This window comes from Vidua chalybeata, chromosome 8 (assembly GCF_026979565.1).
Source record: "Vidua chalybeata isolate OUT-0048 chromosome 8, bVidCha1 merged haplotype, whole genome shotgun sequence".
In the NCBI taxonomy this organism is placed as follows: domain Eukaryota; kingdom Metazoa; phylum Chordata; class Aves; order Passeriformes; family Viduidae; genus Vidua; species Vidua chalybeata.
This window is the reverse complement of record NC_071537.1, coordinates 10,695,103-10,717,820: the sequence shown is the minus strand read 5'-3', so window position 1 is coordinate 10,717,820 and position 22,718 is coordinate 10,695,103. Positions and strand designations below refer to the sequence as shown.

At 44.0% G+C, this 22,718-nt stretch overlaps 1 protein-coding gene across 2 annotated transcripts in view; it reads right to left on the bottom strand.

The window, feature by feature from the left end:
• Positions 1–19,888, bottom strand: part of SORCS1 (sortilin related VPS10 domain containing receptor 1) — a 259,695-nt gene extending 239,807 nt beyond the window's left edge. The window contains exon 1 of one of the 2 annotated variants that reach the window (XM_053949503.1): positions 18,777–19,888. In XM_053949503.1, the coding sequence (XP_053805478.1) occupies positions 18,777–19,415 (639 nt within the window). In that variant the 5' untranslated portion in view covers positions 19,416–19,888. The remainder of the gene's footprint in view (positions 1–18,776) is intronic. The other variant, XM_053949505.1, reaches the window with a different exon arrangement.
• Positions 19,889–22,718: the final 2,830 nt, after the last annotated feature.

Genomic DNA, 22,718 nt, shown 5'->3' with positions numbered 1-22,718 from the left:
AATACTGAGGGGCAAAAAGGAAGACCAGCAGACCCAGACAGGGCGTGTGCCTTGGTACATGTGGTACCCCTCATAACACAGGAATTTTTATTTGCATAGCTCAACCTGTGAGCCCCAGGAGATCATCCCCATCTAACTTTGGACCTTAAGAGGGTATTTTCGTGCACCACAACCTCTGCAGAACCGAAGAACTGATGGATTCCATGAGAAGCAAGGAAAGGATTTTCATGCTCATGCTACGATTCAAGGAACTGAGTTGACACGAGGCACAGGGATTCTCTGCTAAGCACAGGAACTCTTCAGGAGAGAAGGTAACTGAGATTTCCTGAGCCCCAGCTTAGAACCACAAGCACATGAACTATCCTGCCTCACTTCTGCCTACAGTACAGCTTTCCCAATAAAAAATTCATACATACCTGAGTACGAAATCAGATGCAAATCCCTCGCTCTACAGAACTCTGAAATTAGCATGAGGGAAGAGAAGAATACTCTTGAGCTGCAAGTGAATAGAAATCAAGCTAATGTACAGCATATATTGCTGATTCTCTCATGCTTGAGTTTAAGCTCTGAAATATTAACCACAGTCATTATGGAAGGCTCTCTTTTGACAGTGTGTCTTATGGTTCATTTACCAAGAGAAAATGGGTGCAATTTTAGCCAGTGTTAATCTGCTTTTATCAGAGAAAGGAAACTAATCGCACTTTACCAGCTCTTCTGCACTCTGAGAGGAAACTAACAGAGACACAACAATTTAAATAACCAGGCTTCTTTGGTGAACCTGGGATTCTGTAGCTATTCACTCATCTAGGTTGAAAAAAATTTTTCACTTTACCCAGACAATCACAATTCCTACAAGGCCAAGTACAGTGCTGACCCTGATCTGTCTCAAATTGGGTGCCTACAAGACTCTTAATTTTTTTCTTTGGGGAAGGTCAGTTCTCAGAAGCCAGTCAAATCTGTGATATCTGGGAAGAATAAAGGCAGCAGTAACAACCTACTGTACACTCAGTATCATCCACACACAGTGCCCAGAGTCACAGTCACAGCTTTATAAATCCTTTCACACAACTTGAGTTCACCCAAACTTCTCTCTAAGCTCTTAAATTGCTCCTCCAGCCCTGCTTACGGAAGAGACAAAATTTCAACTGTTGCATGCCCCCAATCCAGAAAAGGTTTCCTGGGGAAAGAGGAGAAAGACAGGAGAGCCATGAGGAGGCAAAGTTCTCACATAAGTTCCCACCCCTTCACAGCAGCGTTCTAACTGACACTGGCTTCAGAGACCAAGCAGATCCCTCTAGCTCCTGTCTGTCTTCTTTAGCTTCTTTTTGCATTCAGAAAGTATTTTTCAGTTCTGCTGCTAAACTTTAATCACTCACTCGCTAGGTATAAGTTCTCTATAGATTGTTCCTATTGACAGCAAATCCTAGGAGAATTATTATTTTTTATTAGTATTATTATTTCCCAGTAGTGCACACATGACAATAGCTCTCTAGATACAGCAAATAGATATGAGGAAATGAAGGGAACCATAACTGTCTCACATCTTTCATTTAAGACACACCGAGTTTTAGTCCTTTTGTTCAGAAACAAATTTAACAAGAATTTAGGAGCTGTGTGTTGGGGCTGAAATAAATTAGGTGAATAGCAGGAGAGGGAAGACTGCTATGACTTCAAAGTACAATCAACACAATGATAGGACTTCATGGAATAAGAAAACTAAGCCTGAATTTAATACAAATGGTTCCATTGTTAGCAAAGGTTCTGTACAACTCTAATGATAATTCAATTGCATTGTTCATTGGGGAGAAGGTAGATTAAGATCATTTAATGTTTTATAATTAGCAAAAATATCTCACCCTGGCTACAATTTACCTTCTGTGTGAGGGAACAAGAGTGGTGTCAAAAGCAGGTTGCAGGTAGCTGTGGCTGTGTGGACAGACCCACATTCTGCTTAAAGACACACCTGGGCAAACACTGCTCAGGGGCAATGGATACCATCAACTGGAAAATTCTTGTCAAAACTTCTGCATTGTTCCCCTCATGTTTACCCTTTACATAATGGATGGGAATGCTGGAACATTTTGTTTCTTATAAGGCTGAGCTGAGAATAAGCACTTCTCCCACATGCTTAAAATGCTGGTTTTCTATTCCAAAGTGAACACTTACAATTAATTTAGAAAGTTAGGGGGACGCTGAAGTGGATTAAAAGGCAGGACAAGTTCCAAGCCCCGCCTTGAACAAGACAGCACCCAGCCTGAGGAGAATCACAAGGAAAGCCTGGTATCTCAGCAGGAATGCAACAGAAGATCCCATGCAATTGCTATGCCTTAACCTTGCTAGAGTGACAGTTCCACCACCTTCACCTTCTGGGAAGGCACTGTGGCATTTCCTTACACAAAGGTTGGCGGTATCCTCTGTCCTGTGGCACCAGCAGGAGCGATGCTGGTGCAGCAGGTGGGCAGGGGGCACTTGGGATGCTCTCCCATCATTCACCAGCACCAGTGGCCATCCTCACTGCCTGCACTGCACACACACCAGGGACTCAATCTCACTCATAACCAGAGCGACTCAAACACACCCCCAGTGAAACTGCCAAAAGGAGCGGCGGATCTGAGGGCAGATTTCCTTTCACATCCCACGGCAAATCATGCAGAAAATCCAAAAAAACCTTTTGACCTCAAGGCACACATTTGAAAATGTTTCAGGTATAACTATCAACAGCAGTGCAAGTTCTACTCTCCAGAAGGAGCTATGCACTACAAAGACAGAAGGCCTCCTGCCAAGTTACTGGCTAGAAAGAAGGTACTTGTGGGTTAATGTGGGTGTTGGCAGATCTTCACAAGAAGCAAGCCAAGCTGTGTTTCACAAGTTAAAGAAGTTGGAATGAATGGGGGAAAGGAGGGGGAGGAACATTAAAAAAAAATCAATTGGAATGGGAGAAATCACCTCTGAGAGAAGCCAGGAGTCAGTCACTGATAAGTGCCGTTGTAATTCTTGGTCATCCCAGAGACTTCCAGCCCCCTTGAGATGATAAGTGCAGGATATGAGGTGCTAGAGGCTGCTTCTTTATGCCTCTTATAACACATCAGTCCATTTAAAATCATCCCTTTGCCTCCAGCTGCCAACACCAGCTTAAAAAAAAAAAAAAAAAACAGAAAGAAAACCCAACAAAGAAGTAATGTCATTGTGCAAGATTCTGCAGGGCAGACATGCAAAAGCTTCAGCTGGAAAAAAAAAATCTGAAGATTTAAGTGAAACATCTCACACGAACCCAATTTAAAGAGGTAGCAAACATTAGCCCACCTATAGGAACTGTCCACTTGAGAGCTCTTCATCCTGAAGTAGAAAATACACTTTAAATGCGTTAACTAAGGTAAGGTAAACACAAGTACTTCAGGTAACCTTCTGCAAACCAAGAGTAGGTATGACATTGCTCCTCCTTAGCTCAACAGTGACAGCCCACTGCCCCTCTGAGTCTCAAATCCAAGCCAGGCTGGAAACATTCTGCTGTGATTGCATCGTCAGCCACAGGAGAGCTCGATCCAAGTCTCCATGCTCAAAAGGAAAAAAATGCACCAATCCTTCCCCAATCTGCACAGGATGATGCCTTATCCATATTAACTTTTATCACAAAGATACAGGAGGGCCTAAAGGCTTTTAGTTTTCCTTACATCATCCTTTTGAAAACAAAAGCTGTGTCTACAGACTTTTGTTGTCCCCAAGTATTTCACTTCTTTCTGAGCCCAGAGACAGCATCTCTCCTGCTGTAAGAGCTTGTACCTCTTCAAATAGCAAGGCAATTCCCTGCCAAATTCAAGAAGGTAAACAAAATACATCTCTTCTGGCAAAATGTCTCCACACCAATTTGTGTAATTGCCCACGTCTCTGAAGAGGGCCTTGTGTGCACATAGCTCTGACTCTAAGCATTGAAATACAATTAAACCAGATGCATCAGACACAACTGACTGGCTGGCTCATGTCAAACCTCCACAGGTGGTGGCTAAGAAAGGTGACTCTCATTCAGACATGCTGAGAAAAAATAGTACAGTGTATGCAGGGAAAGACACAGTGTGGAAAATTAAAGGTAAATTTTTTCATCTATAGCTCACCCTTCAGCAGCATCTCTGCCCATTGAGTATGAAATTTTGGCTAACAATGTTAATATCTGCCAGTGTGTTTCCTTATCACCTCCACCAAGCTCTTTTACCAAGACATAATCAGGCTATTTTACTTTTATCCTGGCTCTTATCCTCTGTCTCCATCTTTTGTTACCAGCCAGTGCTTCTAACATCAGGTAAGTCCAAAATCCCCAATAGAAAAAAAACACCATTCTTTCTCAAAAAGCTCACGTTTCTCTCTTTACGTGAAATCAATCCAGCTATCTGCATCTAAAATATTGAAATGTTCTTTTCCTTCTAGAGTGTCTTTTTAGCCAGTTCTAGAGCTTAAACCACTACTAAAACCTATGATTTTGATTGTACTGTCCCAATGCACAAACCATACCTTCTCCCACATTTTCCCCTGCCTACTCTCATTTCTCTAGGCCATGTCCCAAAAACTTAGCTTTCTAACACAATCACATTATTCTTCTCCAACAGCAACTTCCATTTGCTGCCCCATCCCCATATTTTCCAAGCAACATCTCAGCACACAATTTTCCAGCCTTATCCTCCCCCAGTTTTACTGGGTCTTCTCTCATTCTCCACTTCCCATTGCCCCACAAACAGAAAGGTTTCCTACCTAGTTAGAACACATTTCTCCCCCAGCACTGGTTCTTCAGTGGTAGAAAACATTTCAGACCACAGTGGGTTTTTTTTCAATTGCGATAACTCAATGTCAGCTTTTCAAAGCTTACCAACAACCATGGCTCAGCTACTCTGATACAAGAAACTCAGCAGACTACTTAAAGCTTCACAAACTTCTACAAAAGACCCTCAACTATCTACACTTATCCCTCATATTCCTTCCTGGTCATTAATCATTCCGTCCACCTGAGAGGGCAGGAAATTACAGACAGATGGGTCCCTTTCAAGGGTCTGTTGACACCCTGAGAGCTTCCCTCATCTTCCTTCAAATTGCCTTCTTCTGCTTCTCCCCATAACCTAAAATCAATGCTCATCTCCTGTGTTTGTGCCCATCTGTATCTTCTTCATCCTTTTTTTTTTTTTTTCCTTTCAAAAGTTAATTGTCTAAATCACAAAAAACCTTTACTTGGCTGAATGGAGTGATCGCATAATCAATGGATCTGTAAACCCCATGTTTCTGCTGTTCCTTATCGCCTGTTCACACATTTAAAACAGCAGCAAACATCCACCCTACCTCCTCCCTGAGCAGGGCCACTGCAATCCAGTTATCTGACTCCTCCATAAAGCACTCCAGAGCATTCCTTGGGACGCCTTCTGCCTCCCAGATCATGGCTGAAACAGTTATTTAAACCAGGAATCAAACATTTCTCTTTAAAGCATTTCAGCGCTTGAAAGAGAAACGTCGTACATCAATTGCAATTAACAGGGAGGAGATATCTCCTTGTTCCTCACGAAAACGTTGTCAGTGATTAACACCTTCAGGAGGCTCTGCTTGAGTGGAAATAGCGCACCTTGGGATCTCGGCTATCAATCTGCTCAGCAGGGGAAGGGGTCAGAATGGTGAAAAAACAGCTATTTGGGCTTTCAAAAATGTTTCTCTTGCAATTCATTCTCCCCTTGAGTTTCTGTTCTAGTTAACAAATGGAAAAGCTGCCACACTTCTGATTTTCCATGAAGCTATCCTCAGTAAAAGCTAAGACTGTTTCAGGAACAAAAAGCAATATCTGATATTCAAGTTCCCTTCACCGTAACTTTACAGCAGCCAATAAAGATCATCTTATGGCAAAATATTGCCAAGATTAATTTTAAAACCACTTTCCTAGCTACATTCTCCATCTGAATGTGTCAGAAGCCAGCATTTCTGTTCTGAGGAATTCAGACAGGCTGGGTTTCAGTCCCAAGAGGGAAAGGCAAGATCTTTACATTTCCCATGAGTATCAGTAAATATTTTTCACCTGACAGTCAATAACACTAAAGCATTTCCTCTCTATAATGTCAGAACATTAAACATTAATTTCAAACATAAAGAGAGATGTGGCTTTGGACACTTCAATGATTATCAGTGATAAAATCCCCATAATTGGTTCTGAAAGGAAAACATTTGAGCCTTTGAGACTACCCTCCGACTTGCCTCCCTACAGCACCTTCAGTGCCCCAAGAACTTCAGCAAAAATCCTATGATGATGCCCTCCATGCAACTGAGGAGACTCAGCAAAGAGGAGAGACATGGAACCCAAATATCTCCAGGACAGAAAAAATACCATTTTGAACAGACAGGGCCCAGGAAAACACAGGGCCCATTACCAGAAGTGAGGGTCAAAGAGGACAGAGGAACAAGGAACTTTTACACTTATTGTTTTATATTTGGTATAGAATATGTGTCCACCATGTTGTCATTATCTTGGTGCCAAAGCAAGTCAATTGGCAAGGTTTCTCATCACAGCCTTTGACACTATCAGAACAAAGACAATTTTGGTTGATATTTTAGTGTAGAAAATGTCACTAAAAATTACATACCTCCAAGAAATTTTCTGGTTTTGACTAACTGTATTTTCTAACAGAAAATTCTTCTGACAACTTTCTTCCCCCTGACAACTTTCTTTCCCCAAGTGGCTCTAATATTAGTATTTCATGACTTATGTGTCTCAGTGGTGTTTTCAATTTACTGACGTCATCCGTCCTGTGTAAACTCAACACAGAGGGTGAATATTTAAGACTATGTGTCATCCGTCTTCTTCTGTCCTTATTGCGCTACTGCATTCATTCTCCATCCTTCATTATACCACGTATTGCTACAATGAAATATTTTCATCTCCTAGCAGCTGCTACTGCATAATGTATTTCTGGATCATCTGAGTAGCTTGTTAGGAGGAAAATTTACTAATGAGTTAAAATTTAATTTGTCTTGTGTCATCCCAGTTCAGACATCAACCACACAATGCCATATATTTAAGCAGAAGCCCAAAATTACAGACATCTTTTCTCTTCTTTGAACTCTCTCCAGCAACAATCTCCACATATGTCCTTATTTAAACAAAATGATCTCTATATGAAGGATTAAGTGCAGGTTTCCTGAGTAACATTTTGTAATGAGATGCTGATTCTTTTGTACAATATTCTCTGATCCTCATAAAATTTCTCAATTTTTCTTGCTCATAAAGGTTTGTTTCACACCAAAATTCACCTTGCCAAATGCAAGATTTCTCAGAAATTACTCTTTCTGCCTGGCCTTTCAATACCTCAGTGTCAAAAAGGAATAGAGATGGATTCTTCTTCTGCTTGCCTCAAAGCAGTTCTTGGCTTAGATGAATACTGATTTATGTGAGTGGAACAGGCCCAGAGTCCACATTTCTCCTCAACTACTTCATCCTGAGAGAGTGCCAGATGCAATGGAGATAGGAGATATGGGAAGGATAGAGAAAGGCAGGCAATGAAATTTTCTTCTCTTTGTGTGTGCATTTCTCTTTCAGTCTGACAGGAGCACTGGTGATCTCTTAACTCTTTTTGGAAGGACCTTTAGAAAGTAGTTTGGGATTTGTTTTCTTATTTCACTTCAAAGCCATCCCTCAGATGACTCACTGATAAGCCTGCCTTAAGAACTTGAATAGCACTGAAGAAAATTGGTGCTGCTGTACCCAGGATAGACATGGACCAACAATTTAAAAAGGACATGCACAGCCATCAAAACACAGGCAGATAATCCAGAGCACAAACATTTCCTGGAAATACTTGTTACACTTAACATCACCTTAGAAGTTCTAGGAAACATCAGAATCTCTTTGGTTAACTCTGCTTTAAGAGAAATGCAATGTTCACTTGCACTACAGCAGTGATGTAATGTTCACTTGCACTACTTTCACCTTCACTGTTTGCCATGGTGAAAAGCTCAGGTGCAGTAAAACTGCCAAGACAGAGCTGGCTCCCCAGGAAGGCTGGAAGGGACCAACACCCAAACATGATGTGGTAGACAGCAGCACAAAGCAATTATACTTGGGACAAAACTAAAAGGAGAGCTTGAGAAGCAAGTGAGAAGCACCAGAAACATTCATTTTCTCTCTCTGAATCCATGCACAGATGAGACAAACCATCAGTATGAACGTTATTTGCATCACTGCATCCTGTATCTACACCTTGTGTACAGACAAATTTTTACACTGTAATGACAGCCTGCATCCTTGTGCCTGTACTTGTCTTGTCCAGCTGGCAGGCAGGAAGGGATATGGCAGGTGGACATAGCAGGACCACCAGCTTCATGCTGAAGCCTCCAGGTGTTCCTCTCCAGAAGCAGTGTTATTCCTGCTGGCCATGCAGCCCCCTGCTGCCAACACCTGCAGGATCCCATTTAATTGCTGCCCAAGGAGCTCATGTTTGACAGCATCAGTGCAGGCTGCCCTGGCTCGTGGGCTGACCTGTTCATCATGACACTTATTAGGGTTTTGTTGACCCTCCATTAATACAGAAACACTTACTTGCCTTCCCAGCCTTTCTGCACCAAGGGAAAGCATCAGTGCTCACACACCTACACACAGGTGTGTGTGGCTCTCTCCTCGTGTGTTTACTGTTTATCTTTTTTTTTTTTTTTTCAGGAATCACACTCAGAATGTGTTGCTGTCTGAGCTGTCACTGCCTGTCACATTACAATGAAATCGCTGCTTTCAGAAGCCAGTTCAGGTTGTTTAATCATCGCTCCCCTCCAAGCTGTCCATCACAGGGCGGTCGCCAGGCAACAGCATCAACAGGCAGGGCTGTGGGTGGCTGATGAGGAGGAGGAGGAGGATGCAGCACACATTTGCAGGGAGGAAGAACTCACGTTCCTATGGGAGAGGGAGCTATGGGAGCTGCTGAGTCTCTCTCCATCTGACGGGATCCCAGCCTACAGCATCATGAAAGTAACAGAGATTTCAGCCATTGCTGAACCCAGTGTTTAGGAGGGAAAAAAAGATGCCAGGAGCCTGGTGCATGGCACAGGAGAGCTGTGTCTCCTTTCCTCAGCTCTCGATGTCAGGGCCCTGCCATCCTGCCTTGGCCACAGCCAAGTGCACAGACTGTGGTATCAGACAGCTGGAATCAACCACATTCACTCCTTTAGCAACTTTAAAATTAGTTCTTTTGGAGTGGATGACAAGTTTCTGGAGAAAAAAGAAAGATCACATGTCATCTTAGAAAAGCTGAAAATAAAATGGAAGGCAACACCAAACTGGAAGCTTTTTGTCTAAAAGATAAGCTGAAGAATATTTTTGTTTATTTTTGTTTGTTTTTGTTTTCAAGGATACACAATTAAACAGTCATTTGTTATTGAAACAAACACACAGATCTGCATCAAAGCATCCTTCAGTTACAATAGCCTAAATATTTACTACTAAACTTCATCAGCTCATCTGCAGTGACACGAGGTCACTGGATCCAGACTAAGTCCAGATCTATGTAATCCAGATCTATTCTCATCTCATCTCATCTCTGGCCCAGGTTCTGTCAGTTTTAATATATTGAGGGGGTGTGTGGAAACATGAACACAAATGAAGTGGAGAACGTGTAGTGCAGTCCCTCCCCATGGTTCAATCCTCAGCCAGAGTAACATCTCAGGGAATAATCACTCCCCAAACTTCTCTAACATGGTGGCATTTCACCAAGGACCTGTGCATTTTGAAATTAAGTTTAATGTATCTCCTGCTTTGCTGGTGCATCTCTTAATAAGCTGTTTAGCCTGTCCTATAAAAAAAAAAAATCTAAAGTATTGATTAAAGTAAGATCTCACTTTTATTTGCAAATAACCATTTCCAAAATTTGATTATGATTCCAATAGTGTTTCATTTAAAGATTTTATCTTTCATCTACAGGAGTGTATTTTTTTCTTGGAAAACTGAATTGAAAGCAGTGGAAGGCAAATTAATATTCTCTATCATGTTCTTTGGCATACAGAGTTTGATTTTTAGCATAAGTATTCTTTTTACATCAGAAAAACATATTTACACTTACCTATAAGTAAATACTTAATAAGGTCCTCAAATACTCATTTGAATAGTCAATGGAATTCACTTTTCCTACGCTTGTTTTCAGAGAATATTCAGTGAAAGATACTGGCACAATTTTTGGCTAAGACAGGGCACATTAAGCTGTTTCTGAAGATTTAAACTGACCCAGTGACACACACAGAAAGGGAGCATGTGACCTCTTTCATCTACTGAAATTATACTTTGTAGTTAAAAGAAAAGTTTCCAGGCAAAGTCCAAATTATTAAATGGTGTCCATTTCCACATTAGTTAGGAATTTCTCAGTGCTTTCTGAATTAGGAACTTTATGATTACTTCACCCCCCCATAAAAAAAGTGCACCTGAGAAAATTACATATTGAGCAGGGAAAATTTATGGAGACAAAAACATGCCTACATTTGTTATATAAAATATTTCCCTTGAATTATTTTCTCCCCCTTAAATTTAGTGGGGGAGGTGAGAATGGGGGGAAAAAGAGAAACATTTGAGAAATGACACGGGATATCTCTGTTGGGTTATCTATAGAGCCTGAGATTTTCTAAGGAGCTTTTCACTTCCTCCTCAAGAAGTGCATGAAAATTATCTGCAAGAGCTCATGGCACTGCTGTCCTTACACGATCAGCAGCAAAGGTGACCCCAAACCTCACACAATTAGGATGTGAACACTGACACTGGCTGGGACCTGGTGGTGTAAGTTATCAAGAGCTTCCCATTTGTAGGTAAACAGTTTCCACCCCAAAAGCCCAGATGAGATGAAGGGCTTATCTCTGGAGTTCTCCCAGCAGGAGAAGAGAAATCACAAGGTCCATGACTCCCTTGACCTTCCTTCCCCCGCAGAAGCAGTTCTGCCCCAAACGCGGCACGGGGAGAGCACACGAGAGGTCCTGTCCTGGTTTGGGCTGCTCCCGTTGGAGATGCTTGGCATTGACATCCCCCCACAGCTGCTGAAAGAGCTGTAACTTCCCTCCTTCTTCCATCTAAATCTCCACCAGTTTCCTCAAGCCCCTGCTCCCCACTCACCCCACATCAGGGGCACCTCAGCACGGCTGCCCTGAGCATGTGCCCGGCATGGCAGCACAGGGGAGTCCAGAGGCAGCTCCAACAGCCACTGTGCAGTCAAAAGAGAACACTCCTCCACTGAGGGACACGATGGGAGGTTAAATTAAGTTCTTACAAACCCTCTAAAAGGAAGAAATTACATTTTAGGACATATCCTAAAATATCCTGCTCCTTCTGAAAGTACTTTTCTTTTATGTTCCCTAAGGAGAGAAAGTACAGTACTAAGTAAAAGTGTTATTGTGTTACCAGCACTGAGAATTAGGGATTAGGGGCTCTTACATTAACTGTTGTTTGATTTAAGATACAGCCAAAAAAAATTCAAAGTGGCACAAAAATCATTTTACTGCATCAACTTTTATATGCATTGAAAATTCCAAAATAATTACCTTATCACCCAGTGCTGCCATTTGAATTGGAATCAAGGTCCATTTTCATTTAACACAGAAATGTCAATTAGAGCTGCGGGAGTCATTGATTTTTTGGTTTGCTGGCCAGGTATAAAAAAATAATTGAGGAAAAAAAGCACCTTGTGTCAGTCCTAATTTTTTTTCCTCCTTGGAAATGTAAACCTGAATGCAGCTTTGCATCTGGATGAACAGGATCCAGTACACACAGCTTTTAAGATAACAGCAGTTACCTAAATATAGACAAAAACAGTTTGAGGTGCTGTGCAATTCCCATACCTGGACATCAGGCAGGACATGTTTCCCACAGGAGGCCCTTACTCTGTGAAGCAGCAGCCAGAGGTAATGCCATCTCAGTCCAGCATACTGAATCAAGGTTTTTGTATCACTGGATCATTTTAAAATGTAGAATATAAGAATCGGAAATCCATTCCAAAAATGTTGCCTGATTCAAAACAAAAAATGTTGCATTTAAACTTTAATGATTTGGGCTTGTTGAGGGCTATTTTTCAGGAGCCTTGGAATCAAAGGAAAATCAATATGAACCTACAAACTGCTCTGGCCAAGCTACAATAGCATTTTCCAGAGCATGAAGTCTTTAATGGGGCAGTTTCATTCCCCTCGCTGGAGCTCTGCACAACGCGAGGGTTGTATTCACTCTGCCGTGGTATGAAAGGCCCAGAGGACGTGAGATTGTCCAAGGCCAATGCTGACCTTGCAGCCCTTCATATGTAAAGCTGTGTCACAACTCAATAGGTCTCTAACCCCTCCAGAATGAATTAAGGACTTCTGACCTCCTTGCTTCCCCCTCTGGACTGACTTCACCGTGGTCTCCACGTTAGGGAAATACAAACATCTTATCTGAAGTCAGGAGGAAAGGGAGAAACCCATTTTCTATTACAAAGTACTGTATTAAGAAGATTGAAAGCTATAACCCGATTGCTTTACACAGTTTATAGCCTCTCGATGTTGCATGAATGCCAGTTGCAACTGTCAGAGCTCTTCCATTATTCTCCTTAATCTCCCCTTGTGATGGGATTTGCATATCCCACCTGTCAGTGGCAGAAGCTCCTCACCGTCTCTCAAACTCTTTCACAGAGACAGCATCACACAATGACAAGCCTTTCTTCCAGTCCTCACAGATTCTCTTTCACTTACTGCTTTCTCTTAGAGCACGGCTCTTCTTATGAACAATTTCCCGTGTATCCTATTTCATATTCTGTATATGAAAAGCCTATGTTTCATCCAGTCAAGAAATACATCTAGAGATGGACTGCAACACAGAAGAAAGAAATATTATGGCTGTTGAGTCATTTTTTGAAAATATAAACACACTCACACAAGAAAATAAATACCAAAAAAACCTCAAGACCTCTGGTTAAAGGAATAAAGTCCTACTCAGTTACAGGAAATTTAGAGGAGGTTTCATATCTAGAATGGATGTCAAGTATTTGATTATCCATAAATACTAAATATAATCAAGAAAACAAAAATTTGAAACAAGGAAATTTTAGCAATATTTTAATTTGATTTTATTTTTTTTTGTGGTTTAAATTCCCATTTTTGTTTCCTCACTTTTTATTCAGCCCTTCCAAAATATATTCTCAGTAGCCCTAGCAAGAGATTAGCCTGAAACAGTCCCTGCATCCGGTGCATTATACTCTTAATACTATTATATATTCTTGTAATGTGTACATAATACAGACTCCATCTTACTGAATTATATTAATGCCAACCCTCCTTGCATGAACCTTTTTTGGCAGCTGTTTTCAGCACCCTAGGAATCAATCTCAATACGAAGAAACTGACACTGGAGTCATTTCTCACTGTGGGTCTCACTGAGCATCTGGCTCTGGGCTCCACATCCACATTCGTTGCCTTAAAATTCCTCCTTTGTAATGATTCAATTGCCATAGGAGGAAGGGAGTGATGGGCTATCACAGCATCATACAACAAAATGCTGGTCAGTCATGGGATGATGCTGGCACCCCTGATAGTTTTACTCTGGAGCCACAGCTCTGCTAACAAGAGAAAGGCAGTGGCTATCAACTATATCCTCTTGCAAGAACATGACATTTGGGCAAAGTCTCCAGGTGAGATGTGAAAAAAACCCATTTTGATTATGGTCCCCCATTCTAGACTGAACAGAACACTGGCAATTTAAGGTACTTTGGCCATGCCTTTACTGCCTCACTTGTAAAAAAGAATATATTTGTTATCATCTTCATTCATCAAAAACAAAAATCAGATTCAAATTCAAGTTCTTGGGAACCTGACTCCTAGAAATTCAGAGTTCACTCTCTACAACCTTTTGTACAAGCAGATACAGAAAGAAGGGTGCTTGCTTGATTTAGCAAACTAGAGGCCGAAAGGGAATATCATCACTGCCTGTAAAATAATTCCAGGGAACGTAAGTGCCAGGGAGGGAAAATAACTTAAATTAAAAGGAACATACACAAATGGAAAAAAAAAAATTAATCTAAATTGCCAAATGGCAACGTTAGAACAGAAATCAGAGAAGTTTCCAACAGTCAGGAGAAAAAGGCTTGGAACAGCTACCCAAAAAGGAAGAAGGCAATAGAAGGGTGAAAAATAGAAGGATGATAGACCTTCAGCTGTTTGTACGTGTTTGTAGTTTGATCAGTCATGGCTGTTGGATGCAGTACTATGTGCCATTCTTGAAATTCCTCATTTACAAAGTAGGTCTGAGCACTTCAGCTGAAAATCCAACAACAGTTTATTCACAATTACTTTGTCCAGGACAAAAATAGACTGCATTGGAAATATACAGGTGCATCGTTATTCTGCCTTACCTGTGCCCCGTTTGTCCGGTCAGTAACATTAAGTAACATCCTGCAAGCAATGCCTAATGCAGTTTTATCTTGCCTAAAAGCTCTCCCATAAGAGACCTAACTCTTCCCCTGCTGTCTGTTGTAATCACCTGACAAGAGCAATGATGACCTTGCAGGCTTCATCCCGCACTGGACCCTTCAGCTATATCAATCTTCTGCTGTGGATGGAATATAAAAACTGTCTGGCCATGGTTGTTTTGCATCTACTCCCAGCTCCACCCCTGTGTCTCCATCAGACTGCTGAGGATCTGCTGCTGCTCCTATGAGGAGCTCAGCTTTGTCTTTCCAACCATGTAAATCACAGAAACTTGAACCAGCTGTTTAAAGGTATCATGCTCACGTAAAAGTCAATCCCCAGGTATAAAGCCAAGTACATGCTCAAATTCTCTGCCACAGAATTTGAGATCTACACCAACGTCCAGCCCATGAGAGCACTTTGTCCAGTGCAAGGCAACAGTAAACTGCTATTACAATAAATGACTGTGAAACCCATGCTACTTTCTTTCACAGCACCACATTATAGCACCAGCTGTAGCACCAAGGCACTCAGTCAATCTCCTTTACCTTTCAACCTCCTCCAATTTTTTTCTCTTTCTCCAGAATACTTTCAAATTAACAAACAAGGCACTGATCTTGCTTCAAGCCAATTTAGGACAGAAGCAGTCTTCATTTTTTGTAAGCTCTGAAAAGCATCTCTATCACAAAAGCTCATTATGGGCATCACCTAGAGACTTGGTTCTCTCCATTAAAGCCAGGTCTCTCTCTTAGCTCCACACATAAATCTCTGCTAGCTCTTTTCCCCTAGTCTATAGCATGGCATTAAGAGAGCTACAGAGATTCCAAACCTACAGTGTCAGGACATACCGCATCAGCAACATGTTTGGTATCTCCACGAGCTAGGAAACTTCCACACCGTTGATGACATTTCTGAGTGGTGCAAAAAGGCAGGAGATCTCACTTGTGTATCTTGCAGCAGAGATTTGCGAAAGATTTCAAGTCCTATGAATTTTTACTCCAGTTTTATAGGGGCCAGTGGAAAGATGCTCAGGATGCATCAATGCAGGTAAGTACATTTACAGACTCAATAGTCTAGGCTCTTATTATATTGTCAAAATGATTTCAGGTAGGGTGCTGGCTTGGGCCAGTTAACACCTTCTTGGATCATCCCAGACAGTCCAGCACTCAGTGCAATCAAAGACCCTTTTCAGCAGCCACTTTTGCTGCAGCCGCTCTTCTCATTCTTGCAGACTGAAAGAGCTCAGGAATTTGGATGGCTTTGTGTGGCCTCACACACCTCCACTGGAGTCACAAAAATCCTGATGCCCACCTGTATTTTAATATAATACTGGATATACTCCTGATTTCATTCTCAGTCATTTGACAAGCCAGTCTTGCTACACCTATGCTCTCCTCTGGGGAACTTCTGCTGACTCCATAAGTGAAACAAGGTGCACAGGAGAGATTAGAGAATATGTGAACTGTGTCACTACAGATAAGCAGAGCCTGCTCCAAGTGTATGGATATGAATGTGGATCTGGAGAGCAAGCTGTCCAGAGAGTACCTAAAATCCTAAAATAACCAAATGAGCCAAAATAAGCACTGATCTAGAACAATTTATGTTGATGGAGTTAAACTTGGACAACTTGTACTATTATTTATTATTCTTACTGTACCTGTGGCTTAGTGAATTCAGAACTAAATGCCATCAGTTCAGTGGTGCACACACTCAATATAAAATCACAGCCAAGCCTGAGAGAAGTTGCAAACACCCAGAACAATCCCACAGTATAGAATTAAGGAATTCTTTCAGCAGTTCTTTCTCCGCCACAGCAGCTTTGCAATTATATCCACACCACTACCAAAATAAGGATACAAGGAACCACAGTGGGGCTGACAGGATAAGGTACACTGCAATACAAAAACTTGATGGTGACAATGCTTTAATTTTCCACCTAACAGGATTTCAAATATTTTGAGCTTTATTTTTGTTTTTCCTGTCCTCACACAGATACTGCAAACTATGGTCTTCTTCACACTGCCCCTCTACCTGGGCAAAAGGCAAAAGTTGTTTGACAGCAAGAATGAAAACGAGAAGAGGTGTGCTGCACACAAGAATGAGAACGAGAAGAGGTGTGCTGCATGGGCATGCCACAGCATGGAAACTCCAGCAGGAAGCCAGCAGCTGCTGCTGTTGGAGTGCAGACAGGGCACTGGGGTTACACAGCATCCTCACAAGCAGCACATTGGGATCCTCTGCAACCTCCATGCAGGCAAAACTATGTATGCTGTACCCTAAAGGAAGCATTTCACCCCAAGCCCATCCCACTCCCAACTCCAGCACTGATGGGAACCCAGAACCTCCACACAGCGACAATGGGTCGGTGCCACTTTGGGCTGAATTCACACCATTGCTTCAGCTGAGCCTGGACAAGCCTGCTGTGCATCCAAGTCCTGCTGGGGCCCAGCTTCAGTCTGCTGGGCCCAGCTTCTGTCTGTTCAGCCCCCTGTGTTGGGGGCTGCAAGCACAGCACGAAACAGAACAGCACTGCCAGAGCCCCTGCAGTGAAGGGGGGAGCATAATATCCCTGTACACGATACAACCTGCAGCTCTTCAGGAAGGACAATCACAAAATGTTTCCCCACAGTTCCCTGAAAACATTTGTACACCAATACACTCAGAAAGTAAATCAGCCCCTGACGACAGCAGCCCATACTACCACAGTGGCAGAACATATACACAAATATATGTGTACCTAAACACATATATAACAATAGATGTGTCTTGAAAAATGTACAGGTGAAACATAATGGCAGTGATAGGCCAGAGAAACTGCTGCCTGCTGGATGACTTCTTATATCAGAATCTTTTTTCTTAGCAAATGGGTCACTTGAAACCAGTGTCAGTCTCAATTCAATTTGTATGAACAGACCTGAGTTCCTACAAGGCAGCTTCTTTTCACACAACTATTTAAGAATAGTCTAGCTGAGTTGTGAAGAAAGGAAAAAGTCCTTCAAAATGGAAATGACAAATACTCCCCTGTCAATTAATTGATTAAAAACTTCCTGATGAGACCATAAAACCATGTCCCAATTAAGTAGGGCAGAACCCCACAGTGAGGTCCTTACGACATCCGCTGCAATTCTAAATTGAGTAGCTCAGTACAGTCTTTACAAAAAGGAATTCATAATGACTAGACTATAATTTCAAAATGTTATCAGTCTCCTAGTACTGAAAGCTGAGAGAGAGGCCAAAGATTTCTGCCAAGCAGCCAGAAACCTTCTGGCATTACCAAGCAGCCAGAAACCTTCTGGCATTACAGTTGTAGACACCTTAGAGGAGAGCCTGAGTCCCTGTTTCTCCTGGGAACTTGTAAGGGCAACAGTCACGTAGTGGTGGCATCCCTTTCTCTCTCATTAGCATTCTGCTTGGTGTCCCTAAGAGGCAAAGTTGGAGAATCCGGACAGACAGATCCCTCCACATTTGCTGGTCCACAAGCAGAGTTAAGGGCAGGCAAAGAGCACTCCCAGTAATATATCTTTGCCTTCCCTGGGCCTCAGCCCTCAGCTCCAGGTACGATGGCAGCAGAGGCTGGAAGGATACAGTGCTCAACTTAACCTGGTAACTTTCATGTCATGACTATGGCTCCAGCCTGGAAATCAGTTGCCTACTTCGCTCGGCAGTTTTGCTCTGCTTGGCTCAAGTCAGAGCTGTTCTGATGCTATTCCTGAGACACATGCAGGTTATGAGGAAGAAACAAAACTCTCCTGTTTAACACCTTGCTGGCAAGAGACAAAAAGCAGCTTTATCCCCTACAGAGAGACACTTCGCAGGCAAAGTCCTGAAGCCCTCCAGCATCTCCACATCAGCAGGGCCTGGGGATGAGCCCTTGGGCTGATGTGGGCCCCCACAGCTGGCAGGAGGAGAAGAAGCAGCAGAGGGGCTTTTCCTGGGCATTCTTCCAGCTGAGCCTCCCAGGCTGCCCGTGAGGGTTATCCTGGGGAGAGGGCTGGATGCGAAGGCGCATCCCCCGAAAGAGACCGACCCTTCCTGTCGCGCCGCGGGCGGTGGCAGCGCTGGATCCCACTCTGCTCCGGGGCGAGGGACAAGGCGGCCGGGAGGGGGATGTGCTCTGCGGGCGGGCGGGTAGCGGAAAGTTTTTCTACTCCACAAGAATGGCCCTTTTGAAGCCCTTCTGCCCCACTGCACACTGCTAAGCGAAGCCAATCCCCGGCGCCCGGAGGCGCAAAATCCCCTTGGAAGAAGAAAATCCCAGCATCCCCCACCCCCGATTACACACACACCGGGGGTGGGGGGGGAAGAAAAAGAAGAGGAGAGGGAAGAAATAAGGAAAACCCGGAGGAGCCGCCCCCGCCCGCGGTACTCACGCTGCTGTTGTGGCCGGACCAGTGCACCATGGCCTGGTTGTGCGCCGAGTCTCCGGCCAGGGCGAAGGTGGTGCTGGCCAGCCGCAGCTCCTCCAGCCCGAAGCGGGCGGCGCCGCCGTCCCCCGGCTCCCGCCCCGCGGCGCCGCCCGGCCCCGGCCCCGGCCCCGCGGAGCCCCGCGGGCTGCGGCCCCAGCGCCGCCGCACCGAGCCCGGCCGGCCGCCCGTCCTGGGGGAGCCCTGCAGGGGTCGGTCCTCGGCCGGAGCCGCCGCCGCTGCTCGGGGACGGCGCTCCCCGACCACTTTCTCTGGCTCCCTCGTCACTCGCCGTGCCTCCCAGCCGCTGAATTTCATCCCCGGAGCAGGAGCGAGGGTCGCTTGCTGCCCGGCATCCTCCGTGCCGGCCTCTTGCCCTCTCTCACCTCCCTTCTCCCCGAGGAACCTCCTTTGCTCCTTTTCTCCTCTGTCGGTCCTCAAGTGCATCAGTAATCCCTGCTGCGGCTGCTGCTGCGGCTGCACCTGGGAACGGCAGGATCGGCAAGTTATTTCTGCACCAGTAAAGCCAGAAGTGAAGAGGAAAAGCCATGTCCAGTACAGGAGAGCAATGTGCCAGGCTGGGTACCAGCCAGCAACTTTTTCCATCGCTGCCGACTGCTGATAAGTGCGAGAGAGAAAGAGCAAGAAGGACAGCGCAGGAGCGAGGGAGCCGGGCGCTGCCGATTCAGCCGCCGCGGGGTAAACACGGCGAGAACTCCACGTAAAGTTTCAGACTCTTCTGTGCTAGATGCAGCCGAGGGTAGAAGAGATTACTTTCTTCCTACCTCTTTTTTCCCCCCCTCTTTTCCTTTCTCTTCTTTTGCACTTTTTCCTTTTGTCTCTTTTTCTCCGTCTTTTTTCTTCCTTTCTTTCTTTCTTTTTTTTTTTTTTTTTTCCCAAGACTGGTGTTGCTGATGAGGCTTGTGATGGAAGGCAAAGCCACAACCACACGGGGGAGGAGCTGATTTGAAATCAGAGAGAGAGGGAGAGAGAGAGGAGCAAATCCTGGCTGGTGATTTCTCCCGGCTGCCTCTGTGGAAGTCACAGCTCGCTCCTCTCCCGCTCGCTCTCTCTCTGCTCCCTCTCACTTCGCCGCTTCTGCATCACACTCCTCCCGCAGCCGCCCCGCCAGGACGCCCCGTGCCTGTGTCGTGAGTGGCTGGTTACTCACTCCCCCTCTCTCACACACACTCCAACGACGGACTTAGCCCAACTTCCAAACTCGTATCATCCGATCCCTTCCTCTCGTGTGCTTCCCATCAGTTCAAATCCCTAAAGCCTGCTCCCCAGCATACTGAAACCTCCGCACATCGACTGGAAGCAGACGTGCAAAGTGAAGGAACAGTACATGCGTGTGTGTATAGTCTTCCCAGAGGAAATGTTTTAATTTGAATAATTAAGTGGCCTGAAAGGTCTGAGCAGGCTCTGAAATAACCCTTTCTTTCTCCCTCCTCCCGTGACTGGTGTAAGTGCCCTGGAGTTGCTCTGAATAGGCACCTGTGCTTGCTTTCACAGAGGGGAAGTCGCGTTTCTACCCCTCTGTTCCCTCCTCTGCTTGTGCTTCACTGTACTGTCGTTTACAGTAGTTGCCGATGCTTAAATAAATCACTCATGCACAGCAGAGATGTACCCACATAAATGCTGATGGAGACAGGGACAAGCTTTCGGCAATGAAATGACAGCACTTGGTGGAGAGGGAGATTCCCCTCCAGTGGTTTATCAGCAGGAAAAAAAAAAAAAAAAAAAACCTTGTTGCTTTAGCTGTCTCTCACGCTTTTAGGACCAGCAATTTCTCCCGCAGGAGCTGTGCCGCTCTCACAGTATATGTCCTCCCCGCAGGGGGAGCAGTAACAGTGGTGGCCGGAGGAGCTCACCAAGCGCTGCCTGCAGAGCCTGGAGTCTGCTGGCCACGGGAGCTGCTGGTCCCTGACCACAGACAGCACTGTTGGTTACTGCCTACACAGCAGGACTGGGCCCTGAGCTTTGACAGGCACTTCCAAATGCCCACAGGCATGAAAACTACAGGGAACTGAATGCTGTTCCGCTGGAATTTTATTCTATCCCCGTCTGCCTGCTCTCACTCATTCCCATTTGATTTACGGGAGAGTTTATTTTTTAATTAATATTGTTAACATTTCCTTCCTGACATGGAAGATCTTATTGATTTTTTTTTTTTTTTTTTTTTGGCAGGGCATTTCAGAAAACGATTTACAGATTTGTTCCTTATTCTTCTAGAGATTTCACTCAAATGCTCACTGGTGACACGTCTTTGGATATTAGCACATGACCAGAGGTGAAGGGAGACTCACAGTAATTCAGGCTGGGCATAACTTCATGCTGCTTACAACAATGATGGATTGTCTGCAATGTAACCACCTGACCTCAGCTAAATCTAGCAATTAACTGCATACCTGTTTCCACATCTCCCAGCTAAATGGTTACTATTAGTTACAGCCTGTCGTGTAATAACAATAATTAACACTCGCACTTAAACATCTCCTTTCCTTTACTAAGCCCAAAACTCCTCACAAAGGCCACTTTTGTTGTATAAATGGAGGAAACTGAGTCACAGTATGATCAGCAGAGTAGGAATGATTGAAGGTGGAGCTACCTTATTATCAGCCCAATCCTTTATCTCCCATACAGCAGACTGACCAGGTGGATCTATCCCAGAGGATCAACTAAAAAGTGTCACCTTTCCAGCACAAGTCTCTTAAGGAGGCTTTAATCTAAAGGAATGAAATTCAGAGATGAGTAGGTGAGACAGAAAAAGAGCTTGGAAGAAGGAAATTAGTAAGAGGTCAGAGGAAGTTTCTCTTGGGATTGTAATAGAGATTTGCATGCCAATGAGTGGCTAAGGCTAACAGAGAAACAATATAACTGTCTCATTTAGGCAGATGATAATCTCTGGATTGTGATGAGTGGCCATCCAGTGATATGGAGGTGTCTGGTGAGCACACCTTATGCAGTGTGAACACACTACACCTGCAGAGCTCTTCAGTAAGTGCACAAGAATCATTGGAGTCATGGAGAGAAAATACTGGACTCAACCTGAGGACCACAGACACATTCTCCAGCATAGTCCTTGTTGTGGGTGGATACAGGACAGACACATACAGTATGAGCCTTCCCCTGAGCCCACTTTTCAGGAATTATTAGTTTAGGAGATTCTAACAACAGCGGAAACTGCACCTGATCCCTTACTTTTAATAAGTAATAATGTAGTAGGACTCTTAATGGACCTTCTACCCAAAATTTGTCTAATCTGTATTTATACTCTTGTTGTCTGAGGCAAGCTGTGGTAGTCAAGCTTACAATCTGATTATGTGTACTTTTGAATACTCATGGTCTGCACTTATCTGAGAGAGACATTTTAAATCGCTGTAATCTATTCTTGCTGCCAGCCATCTTTTGCCACAGATGATGTGATGATTGAGCCGTCAGAGATAAGAAACCGGAGTCTTTGGCACAAAAGAATAATCTGCTGTCCTTGATGTAAGGGATAGCGTTCTCAGTTGGGAGCAGAGACCAAGTTTGTGTACTCAGACAAAAAGAAGCTGGTGTGATGTGGCTGAACTCCATGGCTGTGCCCACGAGAAAGTAAAGGCTGCATTCTTTGGTACCCAGACCTGAGGCACCACCTGATCTGATATTTCAATACCACCTGTGCAGCTCTAACATCTGGTGAGATGTTTTCCATGAGAGCTGCTACACTACCTGGTCAGGAGACTGTTCTTCTGTTTCACATGTCCAGTATTGCCTGGGGAGAGGGGATATGAGCAAGCCGTGGGAGCCATGGAACAGGAGGCAGGTATAAAACATGATACCATGAGAGCAAATTAAAATTGCAAGTTTTAGGTGGCCTCTTCTGCCTCTGCCTTTGCCAGGATGAGCAGTGGCTGGGGGTTT